The following is a 16392-nucleotide window of genomic DNA, read 5'->3' as shown; positions in this document are numbered from 1 at the left end:
CACCTGAAGATTATGGCAGTGGGGGTGATTGGCGCGGGTGGGTATTAGGACATTTTTCCTAAAAGGAGAAGACTCAGCACAAGGGACATGTTGTACTAACTGTAAGTTAATGCATGTTCCTTGTGCTGAATTAAATTTTTTTGATTTTAGCCAAATTTAGGCTTTAAGAACTGTTGAGAAAAGATATTTTTCAGACAGGGAACGCTTTGCCTTCAATAGGTCAGCTGACACACTATGAGAAGGAGCAGTAAAGCACAATTATTGTACAATTATTGTACAGCACTGCAAAGTAGGAAGCAGAACCTCAGTATGTAATGGCTAACAATGGCCAACATTTTGCCACACAAATTGTGCAAATATCCTATTAAGAAATATCAAATCCTCTACAGGTGGACAACCCTTTGAAAGTTTAATTTATCTCATCTACAGGAGGATTATGGCTTAATTCTGATCTCTCGCATTGGCCTGAGTGTGTCTCTTATCTGTCTCTGCCTATCATTCCTCACATTCATCCTGTGTCAGTCTATAAAGAGTCCTCACACCTCCATCCTGACAGCTCTGTGCGGGTGCCTCTTCCTTGGACAACTACTTGCTTTGTTTGGCTTGCAGCAGACTGGGAATCAGGTAAATTTGTGATATCTCTTGCTTAACCTGATAGACCTGAGCAATAAACCCTATGCATTCGATAGGCAATTGAATAAACATAGGCGACCTTCAGTGAAAACCACATACCAAAACAATTAGTAGAACTGGAGATATAGGCAGGTGAATGTATATGTAAATATTCACTTTTACTGTAAGAGTCAAGCTTGGTTGTGCACCCTCCTGAGCTGCCTGATAATAGCTCCAGAAGTAAAAAATATGAATATGTTAAATCAAATAAAATATGAATAAAGTTTGCAGCTGCTGTACACAAAGTTCTGCACACTCGACAAATAAAATAAAATGAATATATTACAGTACTTGCAATAGTGCAATGATGTATCAAAAAATAATAAATAATACAGTGAAAACAATTCATAAGTAAGTGAATGTCCATATATTAGTGAATGATGTGCTCCAATTCATAAAGTGCAATCGTGCTCCAAACTCCAAGTGCACCACACTCCCTCCTGTGTCCCCACTCACCAGATGGAATAGACCCCCAGCTTTTCAGTCTAGGGGTAATTTCAGAGTGTTGGTCAGGGATGGCTATTCACGTCAGGATACCAGGGAAATCTCCAATACTCATGACAATCAAGCATGGATCATAGTTCCCAAAACTACATAAAGGACTGCTTGGTAAAATTATTTATTGCGCAGATAAAAAAGGAACTTACAAAATGTAGGTTTAAAGCATAAATCTACATAGACATAGGCATAGATTTATAAAAGGATTACAATGAGAAACACCACTGCTGACGTGCATTCCACCGAAAACCGGAAGTGACGTTGAAACAGGAAATTGCATCAATGCATTTCGCCCTCCCACAGGGTGTCATCAAGGAAGTGACGTCGTATGGATTTGAAACCGGAAATTGTCTCAATGCATTTCGCCCTCATAAAGGGTGTCATCAAGGACCTTGATGACACCTTGTGGTAGGGCGAAATGCATTAACGCAAATTCCAGTTTCCCCTCTCTGCTGGCTAGCGTGGGAAAACCTCCTGTGCCCTCTGCAAAGCTGTCATCGGAGCCCCAATTCACGGGTAGCATGGGCCCCCCAACAAAGATTGAGCCCTGCGCTAAAGACGGCCCTGCTCTCAAGTCCACCAGAAATAAAGTAGTCAAGAAATAAAGTTACAATTGAAAGGACGGGGATGCGCTTGCCCACGTATTATATCTACATGGCCTACCTACATAACTTTTATTAAATTATACATCAATAAAATAACATGAATTATACAGTATTATACAGTATAAATTGAAGTATATCAAATTCCCATGTGTATGTGAGCTCACTCATAGGGAAATGGACGTATTCTCTGTGTCTCTACTATTGCTTCATGCATTTCAGGTCCTTTGTGCAGTGATTGCGGGTCTCCTCCAGTTCTCCTTCCTCTGTGCTTTCTGCTGGATGTCTCTGGAGAGCGCTCTACTCTTCATGACAGTCCGAAACCTGCAGGCCATGAATTACATGACATCTCAACGCCAACTTTTCCCATACACTTGTATAGCGGGATTTGGAATTCCTGTCATCATCATTATTATCTCTGCAGCAATGCGACCTGGCTCATATGGAACAGAAAATTAGTAAGTTGTGTATGGCAGTATAGAAAAGACTAATCCCTTGTTTCATTTCTGATAACTTTCCAAATCATCCTTCCAGAGTATATCATCTCTTTGATTTTCTCTGCAGTCATCCCTCTGTTCACAGATTGTTCATCCCACTGTGGGAACAATCTTTATTCCTTCCAAAGTTGTGCCTCTTACCATCCTCTGCACTAACTACCCTTCCTAAAATTCTCACTTCTCCATCATTTACTCAACATTCTGCTCTCTTTACCAATTACCCTTCCTGAGAATGTTCCACTCCACCAATGACTTTTTCCAAAATTGTGCTCTCCAACTAATTAGCGTTTCAGAGGATTCTCTTCTTTCAGTAATCAGCCTTTCCAAGGTTCTTCTCTATCTGCTAATAAACCATGAAATTCTTCTCTCTCCATTATTAACTCTTCCCGTGATTCTCCTCTCTCCATTATTTCACCTTCCAGATATTCTACACTGTACCAACTATGCTTCCTAAGATGCCCCCTCTGTTCAGCTGTTGTGCTTTCTGAGTATCTTCTCTCTTTCTTCAGGAACCTTCCCTGAGATTCTTTTTTTCACTGATTACCTGATATTTTATTGTATTCAATTATTAACATAGCATAACATATTAACAGAGCTTCTCTTTTTAAAGATCACCTTTCTGAGATTCTCCTCCTTGTAAACATGTTTAAAAATATATAGATTTACACATAGTAACCTGCAAACTATACTTATGTGTTCCTTCTAGCTGTTGGCTTAAAAAAGATCTCATCTGGAGTTTCCTTGGTCCAGTGTGTGTGCTTATTACTGTGAGTATATAAAATGAGACTCCTTGTACTGACTGTATTCTTATCGCTACATTTTGGGTTGTCCTACATACTTGGTGGTTGTTTTTAATACCACTGATTTTAGAAGGAACAACTAAAAAACATTTTGTATCTATGAATTTCCAACAGCCTCTGTATATCTCCTGTGAGGTATCAGCCAAGTTGGAGTATTTTATTCAGTGGGCGGTTATCCCCCCAGATAAGTGTCAGCTCAAGGGGGAGGATTTATGATCTAAAAAACATGCAAGCAAGCAGGATACAAATAGTAGAGCTGGCCATACACTGTAAAGCTGGCTATACACTAGTAGAATTTTGTTCAAAATTATTCGCTTTAAAAGCATTCATTTAATTTTATAATTGTTAGTTGGGTCAAGTAAAAGATTATTTTTGACTGCAGTGATAAAATTTGAAGGAACAGGATGGAAAATATTTCTCGAACAAACACATTTCTAACAGTGTATGTGATTTTTGTTTGGGAAATTATATATATTCCAGAATCAACTGTTAAAAGCAAACAAAATTTTGAAGTTCTTTCAGACAGCATTGTCCAAATTTTCATTTGAAAATCTACTAGTGTATAGCCAGCTTTAGGTGGGCGGAGAAATCCCCCCCCCCCCCCATACATTGGCTGATTGACTGCAGCCGTTAATCAATAAAACATTTCGAACATATCACTTCAGCAGAAGTTGATTAAAGAAACAACTACTGTCAAGCATGGTAGCCCACCCGCTGATTGAAATTCAAACAGTCCCTGCTGAATTGGCAGAATTTTGATCAGTGTAAGTTCCATCTAGATAGAAGATGATCTGACCATTGTAAAAAAAATCTTTGGCTAACTTTTTTCTTTCAATGTGTTTCCTTAGATAAATGTTATCCTCTTGGTTCTTACATTTGTGCTCCTTAAGAAGAAGCTGGCATCTCTCAATAAAAATATTTCAACTTTAAAACACACCCGGTAGGTATGGCATATATAGGTTAGGGAAAGTACAATGTGCAAAGTGTAGCAACACACAGCAGCCAACAAAAATGCAACTTTTTTCTGATATCTCCAAACTAAAATTTGATTGACTGCTTTGCAATATTGCACATTCCATACCCTCATTACTTTTTTAATAACTTTGTTTCATAAATTTAAAAGTGTGAACAGTGGTGTAACTGTTGTGATGGGCGAGAGGGGACCCATTAGAGAGACTGTTGAGGCAAATTAAACACAGAAAATTTTATTGCACCTGATAACACAGGCATAGAGATCATTAAAGATTGCAGAGGTCCGGCCCCGAGCTATCCTTATTATGGCAGAAATGGACTGTGGATATTCCTGGACTGGACGATGAAGACTGAAAAGAGATCTGGGACTTTCCCTTTTCTAATTTTTTCTCCACTAGGGATAACATGATTCAATTTAAAATCTTACACAGAGCTTACTACACCCCGTACAGACTCCGTAAGATGATTTCATCTCTTTCCTCAGAACGCTGGTACTGCTTGCACCAGAACAGTGCGTGTTTTTTTTACATCTTTTGTACCTGTCTGGTTAAGTACAGTATTATAAAGTGAAAAATCAACCAGCGCTAAGAAACACAACAAATACAGTGAAAAGAAATATAAAAGTGCAGCTAGAATACTGTAGGTCAAATTACCAAATCCCACATTTCAAAATTCAAAAAATATATCAGTACAGCGCAAATACAAAATAATACAGTAAATATCATAAAGTGAAAAAAAATAAAATAAAAAGTCCATATAGTGAAAGAGATATTCAGAAAGAGTCCACTTGTGTAATGTATCTTCAATCAATAAATCAAGTGACGATGTGATCCCTTCACCATTGAGCAAGTTGAACTCTCACCTCAACAAGTGGACCTCTGATAAATCAGATAGGTCAAAAACGCATGTTCCCCTCAAGGGTAGATCATAAGATTATAGCAGACCAAGCGGAAGCATTTCCAGGTAAGGTTCTCCTCCGTATCATCAGATCAATGTGATATCATATAAAAAAGAACAGGCAAATCTAGTGCTCTCCGTTGATGTAAATTTATTAAACAAATAAATAAAAAACAAATACCACTCACATTTGAAGGCACTGATCTCCAGTGCTGAGTGCTCAGATAAAAAGTACCATGCATGGATCAGTGTGTCAGCTGGCGGATGACGTCACGACGCAGGTCACGTGGTCCGTACGCGTTGCGTCCCAGAAAGTAGGCGGGACTTCATCAGCGGTCATGGTACTTTTTATCTGAGCACTCAGCACTGGAGATCAGTGCCTTCAAATGTGAGTGGTATTTGTTTTTTATTTATTTGTTTAATACATTTACATCAACGGAGAGCACTAGATTTGCCTGTTCTTTTTTATATGATATCACATTGATCTGATGATACGGAGGAGAACCTTACCTGGAAATGCTTCCGCTTGGTCTGCTGTAATCTTATGATCTACCCTTGATGGGAACATGCGTTTTTGACCTATCTGATTTATCAGAGGTCCACTTGTTGAGGTGAGAGTTCAACTTGCTCAATGGTGAAGGGATCACATCGTCACTTGATTTATTGATTGAAGATACATTACACAAGTGGACTCTTTCTGAATATCTCTTTCACTTAAGTACAGTATTGGCAAGGTGTATTGGAAGTGATAAGTCATGTGAGGCAAATTGCAATTCCCCTTGAACCACAATATTGTTTACTGGGTCTGGTAGAATCCTTGGCTGCTATGGTGGCGTAAAGGACCCTTGTCAACCTCCTGTTATTTTATGCCCCTAAGACAATCACTATGTGTTGGAAACAAATCTCTCCTCCCACAAGGTCCTTTTGAATGCGTTTAATTAATTCTAATCTGCCTCTGTACCAAGCCACTTATACTAAAAGAGGTTGTTCCTGTAAGTTCCAGAAAGTCTCATCTTGTTGGTTAGATGATGCCCGACGGCTGCTATGGTGGCAGATGATGTACATTAAACTGTTTCTGGAATATGCTGGCCAGGGTTGCAATGATGTCTTACCTATGCCTTAATCCTTAATATGTTGTTTGAGCCTAGAGATTTCTTTACTATTCCCTATCCCTCTCTGGTAGTTAATTTTGTAGATAAATTGTAAGTGTTTGTTCATTTGGTCTTTTAGTCTTTGCTTAATGATAAAAATCTGGTGAACTGCCGAGAACAGATTACTGTAGTAAGCTAGAAAAAAGTTATTGTTTACATTGGTAATTTGGTGCACTTCCGCCCCCCTCTTCCCTAACAAATCATATCCACAGCACTGGTCCCTGACTATGCTGACAGCTCTCCTGCTACCTGCCTACTGTTAATATCAATGTCAGTATTGTCACAGGGAGGCATCAAGAGACACTTCTGAGTATCACTAATAGGGTGTAAATAAAAAAAGACCGAAGGACCGTTCTGACGGTATAATACTACAAATATGTACTGCACAATTCACCCAGAATGTTGAGTGGTGCAGTTCAGAAACCAATGGCAACCTTAAAATGTATAGCGAGCATGTTCTTCTGCTACCAGAAAAGGCTTTAAGATGCAGTATTTTTTTTTAACACACATCTTGGTCTGGTGTTTTTCATCCTGCTAAAATCTACTTATATTCCATAAATCCTGCTATGATAAAAACCACACTCATAAATAGCATTTGCACAGATATTAGAAAATAGCTATCAGTTACACACCAAATATGGTTATATTATGAGGTGCAGAAGGTGGGTGGGACACATTACCTCCAGAGAAGACTATAAATAAGATCTATACAGGTTTGATGTCTATCAAACTGAGATATCATTTTATTCAATAATACATTAGTTGTCACATTGTGAAACCTTTATATCTAGAAATATTGTTAAAATCAGAATAACTGGCATTAAAGTGGAGTTCCACCCCAAAAAATAAAAAATCATTGATGTGCATGAAATAATATAAAAAACAAAAAAAAATATTTGGAGAAATTTTTTTTTACTTCTTTTTGCCGAGGGCTTTGTTGCCATTACAACGGCGCAGGCACTTCTGGCGCTGACACCCGTTGTGATGGCAATGAGTAGTTGACGGTGCTGTGATGACAGAATGCGCATGCGCGAGATCGGGGAGAGAATAGGCGGTGCATGCTGCACCATATCCCGCAACAGGATTGGAACAGGATTGGAACAGGATGCTTGTGGGCTTCACACGCCCGCAAGCAAAATGAAAACGGCCAGAATACCGTTATTAAACTTCTTTTTGCAGATGAAAGCGGAAATCGGGGGACAAATTTTACAGAAGATGTGAGTGTTACAATGCCATTTGAAATGCTTGTGAAAGGTTAAAAAAATGTCATTATTTATTGTAGTTGGAACTCTGCTTTAATGGAGTGTATCTAAAGTATTATAAAAACACTTCAATACCCATCAGCACACCCTTCAGCATACCACTCAGACCCTTTGATTGCTTATTTCATTTCCATAAACACCCTTTGAAGGGTCAACACAAAGCTGCTGCAATTTTCAGCGTTTTCCACCAAAATTGTGATGGATCGCTAAAGGTCATTCATGAAAGCTGATACCTTAATACATAGACCTACTCTATGGGGGGTTGGATTCTGCTGGAACCAAAGACCAGCCAAATTTTGTATAAGCATTTTTTACTGTTATTCTATTTTATTTTAATGTTGCAATTGTCTATTTTATAATATCTTTAAAATTTCTGTAATATCTGTAAAAACAGTTTTTCTTAAATTTTTTTCATTAACATGATTTTAAAAAATCATTAATCTAATTTTTTTTAAATATGTAATAAAAAATGAAAGAATCTTCGCCTCTTCAAAGAAATCTGCCATATTGTTAACTTTCTTACCTTCCTGTCTGATGTGGCATTGAGTGTCACAAGTATTTCTTAAAGGTCAGAATCACTACACCAGATTTTTTAAATGGTGCTTGTTTCCTTTAAATTATACAAATAAAGATTGTTGCGCTAACTCAAAAAAAATATATAAATAAAAAATAAAATAAAATAAATAAAATGGCAGCTCGAACTATATTGCAGGGAACAATATGCACAATGTAAACAAAGAAAATGCGGTGCACAAAACAAAAATATAAACGCATTTAAAGTAACGCATTCTTGTGTAAAAGTCCAAAACAGGTACTGAAAGTTCAGTGAATCCACATCAGATCTCCTTCCACCTCATTCAGCAGAGATAAGAATAGTAGGGGTTCCATCACCATCACCCAACAAGACAGACCCTTACCATCAGTGCAACGATAATGCACAGGATAGAAAAGCCACTTTACTCCACTACTCCTCACAAGCAGTACACTGGAACCAGAAATCTGTCTAATCATGAACAGCGCTTCAGTGATAGTCGCTGTAGTGCAGTCTGTCCAGGTCCCACGTTAAGCCAGGCTCTGCCCAACGTTTTGTCACTTCAAAGTGCATCATCAGGGGCCTGATGATGCACTTTGAAGTGACCAGGGGTCTGATGATGCACTTTGAAGTGACCAGGGGTCTGATGATGCACTTTGAAGTGACCAGGGGTCTGATGATGCACTTTGAAGTGACCAGGGGTCTGATGATGCACTTTGAAGTGACGAAACGTTGGGCAGAGCCTGGCTTAATGTGGGACCTGGACAGACTGCACTACAGCGACTATCACTGAAGCGCTGGACGCTTCAGTTGTTTTGCCTATTTTAATCAACTTAAATGTGAGTGGAATTGTTTTTTCCTAATAAATTGGGCATCGTTTTTTAAGATATCTGCGCAATGAGCGTTGTTATTTTTCTATATCCACATGACTGCTGAACTGCATGGGAATCTTAATACCTGTTCATGATTGGAGATATTTCTGGTTCCAGTGTACTGCTTGTGAGGAGTAGTGGAGCAAAGTAGCTTTTCTATCCTGTGCATTATCGTTGCACTGATGGTAAGGGTCTGTCATGTTGGGTGATGGTGATGGGATCCCTACTATCCTTATCTCTGCTGAATGAGGTGGCGGGAGATCTGTTGTGGATTCACTGAACTTTCAGTACCTGTTTTGGACTTTTACACATGAATGTGTTACTTTAAATGCATTTATATTTTTTGTTTTGTGCGCTGCATTTTCTTTGTTGTCTTTAAATTATGTGATAGTAGCTGTTGTATTTGTTGAAAATCTAATTTGTGAAATGAGCTCTACATACCATCCCCACTCGGGCACCATCCCAATGAAACATTGCCAAAATGAGGAAAACGGGGGTCCGTATATGCTTGTAATGATAGAAGAAAAAATGGATGGGGCAAAATACCATCACATTTTTCAGGAAAATATGCTGCCCTCTGCCAGAAAGTTGTTAATGGAAAGAAGGTTTACCTTCCAACATGACCTAAAGCACACAGCAAAATTGACTACACAGGGGTTGAAGGAGAAAAAAAAGGTGAATGTCCTTGCATGACCTAGTCAGAGCCCGGACTTAAACCCCATTAAAAATCTGTGGAATGACTTGAAGACTGCAGTCCATAAACAGTCACCATCAAATTTAAATAAACTTGAGCAGTTCTGCAAAGAATAGTGGGCTAATATTGCAAAGTCTACATGTGCAATTTAGAAGAGACATATCCCAACAGAATAAAGGCTGTAATTAAAGTAAAAGGTGGTTCAACAAAATACTGATACAAGGGGGTGATCCTTTTTTACAAACTATTCTGTTTGTGCAAGAGTGGATCCTGAGGAAGGAAGTTATGCGAAAAAGCGATGTCGAGCCTACACACTTATAAAAGATGCCGATTGGTTATTATTGTAAAAAATACGTAGCAATATGGCATTGGATGTATATTGGGTTTTTAATGTAACATTTTAAACTTTGTAATAAAACATTGTGTTTTTATTATATGTTTATACATTATTGTATCTCCAAGTTTGGCTAAACTTAAAGACCCATTTTTGGGTTTTTCCACCTTAACCTGGGTTTTGGACGGACCCATGTTTTCTTTGTTTTGGCACTACTGAATGTGTGTGTGTTTATAGGGTTAAATGCATAGTTAACCAACCCAGTGATAATCTTTATCAGTTTCCTGGCACTTAGATTTTTGTCCAGCTGCAAACTCTTTGTAAAGGTTGAGGCAAGAATAGTTACAGTGGCAGTATTGGAATTAACTTTATCATCACACAATATATGCATTGAAAATAAAGTTGTTTACATGTCCCATCCTCATTTTATACAGGTATTATCTCATCTAAAGCTGAAAGAAATGAAAGCATCTGAGCTTGGAATGTAAATAGTCAAGTGTTGAGCTTAAAACCTAATTACATTGCAAAGTTTTAAAAAGGCTGTAAAAGGACTAGAACCTCAAATTGTTTTTGCTCTTTATGCCTCTCATGGGGAATGACAGAATGTCACAGGGACTATAAGTGAGAAGAAATCATTGACACATACAGCAATAAAAAAGACTGGTTCTAAACCCTCCCCACTCTATTAAGGAAAAAAAAATTGGATGGATGGAGTTGAACTTTAATTTGAGACACATTTGCATTATGGTTTTTTCAACTTATGTACATTACTTTCCCCCCACAGTCTTCTGACATTTAAGGCTTTCTCTCAGCTGTTCATATTGGGCTGTACCTGGATTATTGGGATCTTCCAGTTTGGGTCGGGCTCCCTGGTCATGTCCTACATCTTCACCATCTGCAATAGCCTCCAGGGATTATATATCTTCTGTGTACACTGTCTGCTCAACCACCAGGTCATGTGACATAAATTTATTTACCAAGCTTTGTGTCTATGGTGCTATTCCATAGTTCTCTGCTAAATAACAGTTTCCTTGTTACATGTCCAGGTAAGAGAAGAGTATAGAAGAGGATTCCGAAGATTCCATTCCAAGAAGTCAGACTCGGAAGCCACATCTGGCAGTACAATGCCTATGACTATAAAGTCTGTAAGTTCTGACCTTCATATGTTTTAGTGTTCAGCATACACTACAAAAATTGCAAACAGACTAATAGAGATATGATAAAATGTATCTAAAACCAAGAAAATATTAAAGCTTACCAGTCAATAGATGAGGTGGCTGCATTCAATTTCTTTTTTAGGTTTCTTTTTTAGTTTTTTTTTTTACCCTTTATTTTCACCTGGTATCCTGCCAGTTCCTGTCCTAAGGTGACAATACTTACTCAGTGTACCAAATCTATGGAGAAGAAGCATTGTTACCGTAGGACTAAAGAACACCTGTCCCTCCACCTCTCCATAATAAGACTGCAGACTATGAACTGTGCAGAGCTCATAGGATTTCCGATTGATCAACAGGTACTTTTTTGCACGTATCGAACAGGTGTAACAAAATGCTTTCAATGCAATGTTTTACAGTACAAAACTGGGCAAATAAGAGAAGTTCATAGTTTACATACACTCAAAAGCATACTAATGATTATTTTCTCCAAATGTCCTGTCATCTTTCAAAAGACTATCAATAGGGATGAATAAAACAAAGTTCCCATTTTTCTGAAATCAGGTGATTTCCAAAAAACTTTGCCAATCTTGTCTAAAGCACTGGAGTCATTTTATAGGGAAGGAAGGTGTTTTTGGTCGTTTTGGATGGTGCAGTGGTCTTTAACTGGTTCCTGAGGGTGTAAGAATCTCTTTTTAACTATTCTGGACCTGTTCTTGTTCCCCTCATTAGCTTCATAAAAGAAAACATGAACATTAAAAACCTAGTGCCCAATAATGATCAAATACAGAAAAAGTAAAAGAAATTACAAATACAAAGAGCACTAAATAGAATAAACTGAACTACCCTAAATGCAGTCCCCCTGGCCTTCTGCCCCAGCGTAACCCCCCCAACACACACACACACACGAAAGCCAACACTTTCTAAATTAAAAAAAATAATGATTTTTTTTTGTTAAAACAAATTTCTGCTAAACAGCTCAATGAGCCAAATTGAGCTTCCAATTCTGTATAATTTCACCATTAGCGAAATCAGTAATTCCACAGTAAAATATGTTTTTTTGCCAAATCACTCCACTCATCTATAATCTTCATGAGCCACATCCATTCCGTCATCACAATCCTTCCTTCTGCTAGACATGAGTGATTCGTTTTCGTTACGAATCAAACTTTGGACGAAATTTTCGTTACTCAGATTTAGAGGTATCCAGGTCTCCGAATCACAATAGTAACGAATTTCAACTTCTACAAAATAAATTATAATGAAAAAACTCATTTATTTGTTTCATTCTGATTTGGATCCATTTCATTTTTATGTTGCATTAACATTTTTCATTATTATAACAACATACTACATATGAAATGGGAACATATTGCAATAAACGCAGTAAGGTATAAAAGTAAAATAAGTTGATGTTTCCTACTTATTGTGTTTGGGTTGGATGTAGGTGAATCCATCAGAATCTCTGAATCAAAACATAAGAAACAAATCCAAAATGTACTTTGTTCCATTCCATTATGTTATGATTCTGATGGATCCATGCCCATCCAACCCATACACAATGCATTGATAATGAATCTGAATATATAAACAAATTCCGAAAATGAATCATGTCTGCACTGCTAGTATTTTCACAACTGATAATAATGATAAAATATTTTACTTTATTGCAGAGTCAAGCCTCGGAGGTATCAAATCCGGGGGGGAAATCAGCTTGGGTTGTGGAAAATCAGTATGAGCTCTGAAGAAATGTTTTTGTTAAATCTGAAAATAAATCAGTGTAAATGAAAAGACTGAGGACTTTGTAAATTACCAGGACATTTGGAGATAATATATGATGGAATTGTGAAAGAAGGACCAGCAACAATTCTTTACAGGGATCAAAAACACAACTGTTAATGCAAAAAAAACACAAAACTTTTATATACGACAATTCTGTAAGTGCTGGCTAAGAACCATATACGAATTGTATATTTTCTAATCAACCTCATTTCCAAAACACTGCTACGTGTATAATTGTTTTAATAATTTTTTAGATACACAAGTAAAAAAAATCACCAGTTGGATGTGAATATAGTTATTAATGTTTGTCTATTTTATAAGAAAAAAACATTTGTATAATTTTTGTAATTAAATATATACTTTGGGACAGCCATATTTAGGCCTACTTTATGCTTTTCAGAGCTACATAATAATTGACATTATTACAATGGAGGACTTTTGGAGTTGATTTACATGTATAGTACAGCATGCTCACTTAGCAGAGTGAATTTTCACTTAGCTCAGTGAATGCCCAAGTGAAACTGTGTTCACTGTGTCACTTTTTTTTTTTTTATTGGGGTTTCCAACAAAGAAAGTTAACTATCTCAAGGTGAGGACAATTCCAAAGCATATATAGAGAATAGACCGCAGAAGTACAACCATTTTGCTAGAGCTAAGAGTTAACAGAGGGCTTGTATACATCATGCACAAATAACTGCAAGATCAATTCCGTAAATGGGTTGATGGTACCACTAATCGAAGGACAGATGTAAAGCACCAGTCCAAAATAACACAACTAAAACAGAAAAGACCAAGGAGAACAGGTGGAATCAGCCCGGCATGGGTGGAATGAAGGGTGGAATCGCCCCAATGTTCCAAGGAGGTCGGTGTAAGGAAAGTGACTCTGAGGCTGTCAGTACTTTGGTGACATATATCCCATTTGCTGTGGCACCCGGCTGAATTTTTATGACAAGACAGATACTGTGTCACTTTGACTACCCAATCATGTACAGGAATAAGGAAAGTAGGATTTTTGCTTGTAAATAACAGTCACACATCTTTATCTCCTTCACTAAGTTAATTAAAAAATGAACTTAGTTAAGTGAACAGCCTATACGCCTTTAGTAAATAAACCCATGCAACCAATGCAATCCCTGGGGTGGATATCTTATAAGAAAAACAACTACCTCTACTCATAATGAAACATTTTGAAAGTTTATGTACAAGAGAAGAGTTAAAAAATAAATGTAAGGGTTATAAAGTAGAGTAGAGAGTATAAAGTAGAGCGTAGAGAGATTGACATGCACATGGAGGTTGGACCTAGTAAGTGAGCCAACACCTTACATCTTCACGAAAACTGAGGTTTTGAGGCTCCATGCACACTAGCCTAAAAAAACGCAGTGCTCTTGGCAGAAAGAACGCTAGCGTTTAGGAGCATTTTTCATTTATTTTTTTCTGCCATAAAAACACACTCAACATTGCAAAATAGTTTTTTTTTCTCCATCTAAACGCTAGTTTAAAAAATGCCTTTAGACTACTGTACGGACACATAGGATTACCTGTCCTGGAATCCAGCGATGTCAGCACTGCAGCCAATGTTTCCATTGGCTGTCGGGTGCTACCACCGCCATTACCGGTAAGGGAACCCGGCTAGGAAGCTTGTAGCTGCACTCTTACTGGCCTGGCAGCAGGGGAAGGAGGAGTGAAGAGGAGTGGGCAGAACTTCTGACGGACCTCGCCGCGGCGAGGTCTGACAGAAGTGGGGACAGGGTACTGTTATAATATCCCCAATATATATATAATTGCGCTACCAAATAGAAACAATGTATAAAGCAGCCAGCATCAACAATGATACAATTGCATAGAAAACAAAAAAACAAAAAATGCAGTGCTAAAAGTGAAAAAAATCACCTACTTGTGAAAAAGGTGAAAACATTTTTGCACAGTGGCATAGCATAAGCCAAGCATAATAAAAATAACACAAATGCAATATGTATAGATAAACAATACAGAGATCCACGTGAACAATGTGTAAAGATCCCCACAATATATGTGGATAAATAATAGAACTGTACCACGTAGATCAAACAAATAATGTGAAAAACAAAAAACTAAAAATTATCCTATGACACGTAAGAAAATAATCGTCCCCTAAAGCAACAAATAGTTCCTCTTCAGTAAGGAGTGATCCAAATTGACAGGAGTGTCCAACTTCCAGTAAATGTAAAATGGAACACTGAAGGTACCATCATAGCGACACCCTTCCAAAGCTCCTCATGCAGGTAATACAGCGTACTGGATAAACAGAGATAAGCAATGGGTACTCTTACCCGAAGGTGTGGACCCACACACCTTAGTGGTGAGTCAGTCAGACGTCAAGCTGTAATGAACAGCAATCCTCTCAAAGGGATGGTGTGAACCTTCACTCCGCCAAGCCACCTTCCGTACTCTGTATAAACGGGGTGTCCAATGTAGGATATCCTCAGCTTAAACTCCAACGTAGGAAGTACTCACATCGTAGTAGGTGTATCAAAAATAAGAAAGGGGAAAAGAAAAAAGCAAAAGGCCTCCTCATAGAGTAGATTAAATCCAGTAAAAAAATAAGTTTATTAAAAAATATATAAAATTTAGAAATACATGCATGTACAAGCCCACAAAGAAGAGGGGTACAAAAAAAGAAAAACAACAACAAAGCTGCCGTCTGGATGCGTGGAAAATCTTGCCAGCAGGCTAAGTACCCAGTACCGTTGTAATATGTTGGCCGATATATGTGGGATTTTATATTATTATTAATTATTATATGTATGTACACACACAGTACAAGACTGACCAGGTCAGATTTCAGTTGACAATAATTGAGTTGTCTAAGCCAACTCAATTACACATATCAAATGGGACTTGTTGATCAAAGGGGAAGTGGACAGACAAGATTTAATCCCCATATCAAAGGGGACAGATAGTGACTCTGGGCTATGTTAATATGCAAGAATGCAAATTAGGGCAGTTTATCACTGCAGCTGAATATAACCTTGCGTTCAGTCTATTCTCTCTCAGTGTGTGATTATGAAGGCACCAAGGTCTAGGAAACATGGGACTCTGAATATTTACTAGTGTTTTCAGATTTATTGTTGGATTTTATCATCTGTTGCAAGACTTTGTTCTGTGTTGGAAGTCAAAAAGTGCATCTCTCTGGAAGAATTGGGTTGCTGCGGAAGAGTACTTACATCAAGATTATAATAACTACTAATTAATTATATACCCACTACAAAACTATATCACTACAGGTACCTGCCAAAAACAGCTACCCACTCCCATGTGGAAGGGGGGGAGACAGATAAGCTGAAGTTCCACTTTTGGGTGGAACTCCACTTTAAGCTCCAATCTTTGACAATTGTCAAACAGGACCCCTCAAATTATAAACATTTTACATTTTAAATAGGAAGACTGTACTGCTCTCAATTAAATACAAAAAATACCAAAATTACATATGTGTTAAATTCATAAAAATTAAAAAAAAAATGCTCTTGCTGCAAATCATATAACATAAAGTAAGAAAAATGTTGAGAATCGTGTCTTGAAAGAGAAGGGACACTCAGAAGACAAACATTGCTCTTCCTCATATACTAGATAGAAACACTCCGCTCTCACCAGAAATATATGACCTCTTCTCTCTAGGAAGGCCAAATTGTATAAG

General features: G+C 37.7%; 1 protein-coding gene across 3 annotated transcripts in view; it reads left to right on the top strand.

Annotated features, from left to right (window-relative positions):
- The window catches only part of LOC143961005 (adhesion G protein-coupled receptor E3-like), a 121841-nt gene extending 108747 nt beyond the window's left edge, over window positions 1-13094 (top strand). For all 3 annotated transcript variants that reach the window (XM_077470108.1, XM_077470107.1, XM_077470106.1), the window contains 7 exons: window positions 430-624; window positions 1995-2230; window positions 2976-3036; window positions 3918-4009; window positions 10568-10736; window positions 10830-10928; window positions 12611-13094. In XM_077470108.1, coding sequence (XP_077326234.1) covers window positions 430-624; window positions 1995-2230; window positions 2976-3036; window positions 3918-4009; window positions 10568-10736; window positions 10830-10928; window positions 12611-12682 — 924 coding nt within the window. In that variant the 3' untranslated portion in view covers window positions 12683-13094. The remainder of the gene's footprint in view (window positions 1-429; window positions 625-1994; window positions 2231-2975; window positions 3037-3917; window positions 4010-10567; window positions 10737-10829; window positions 10929-12610) is intronic.
- Window positions 13095-16392: the final 3298 nt, after the last annotated feature.

Source organism: Lithobates pipiens, unplaced genomic scaffold (genome assembly GCF_037356315.1).
Source record: "Lithobates pipiens isolate NorthernLeopardFrog02 unplaced genomic scaffold, aLitPip1_a1.2 Scaffold_8, whole genome shotgun sequence".
In the NCBI taxonomy this organism is placed as follows: domain Eukaryota; kingdom Metazoa; phylum Chordata; class Amphibia; order Anura; family Ranidae; genus Lithobates; species Lithobates pipiens.
This window is presented reverse-complemented; position numbering and strand designations above follow the sequence as displayed.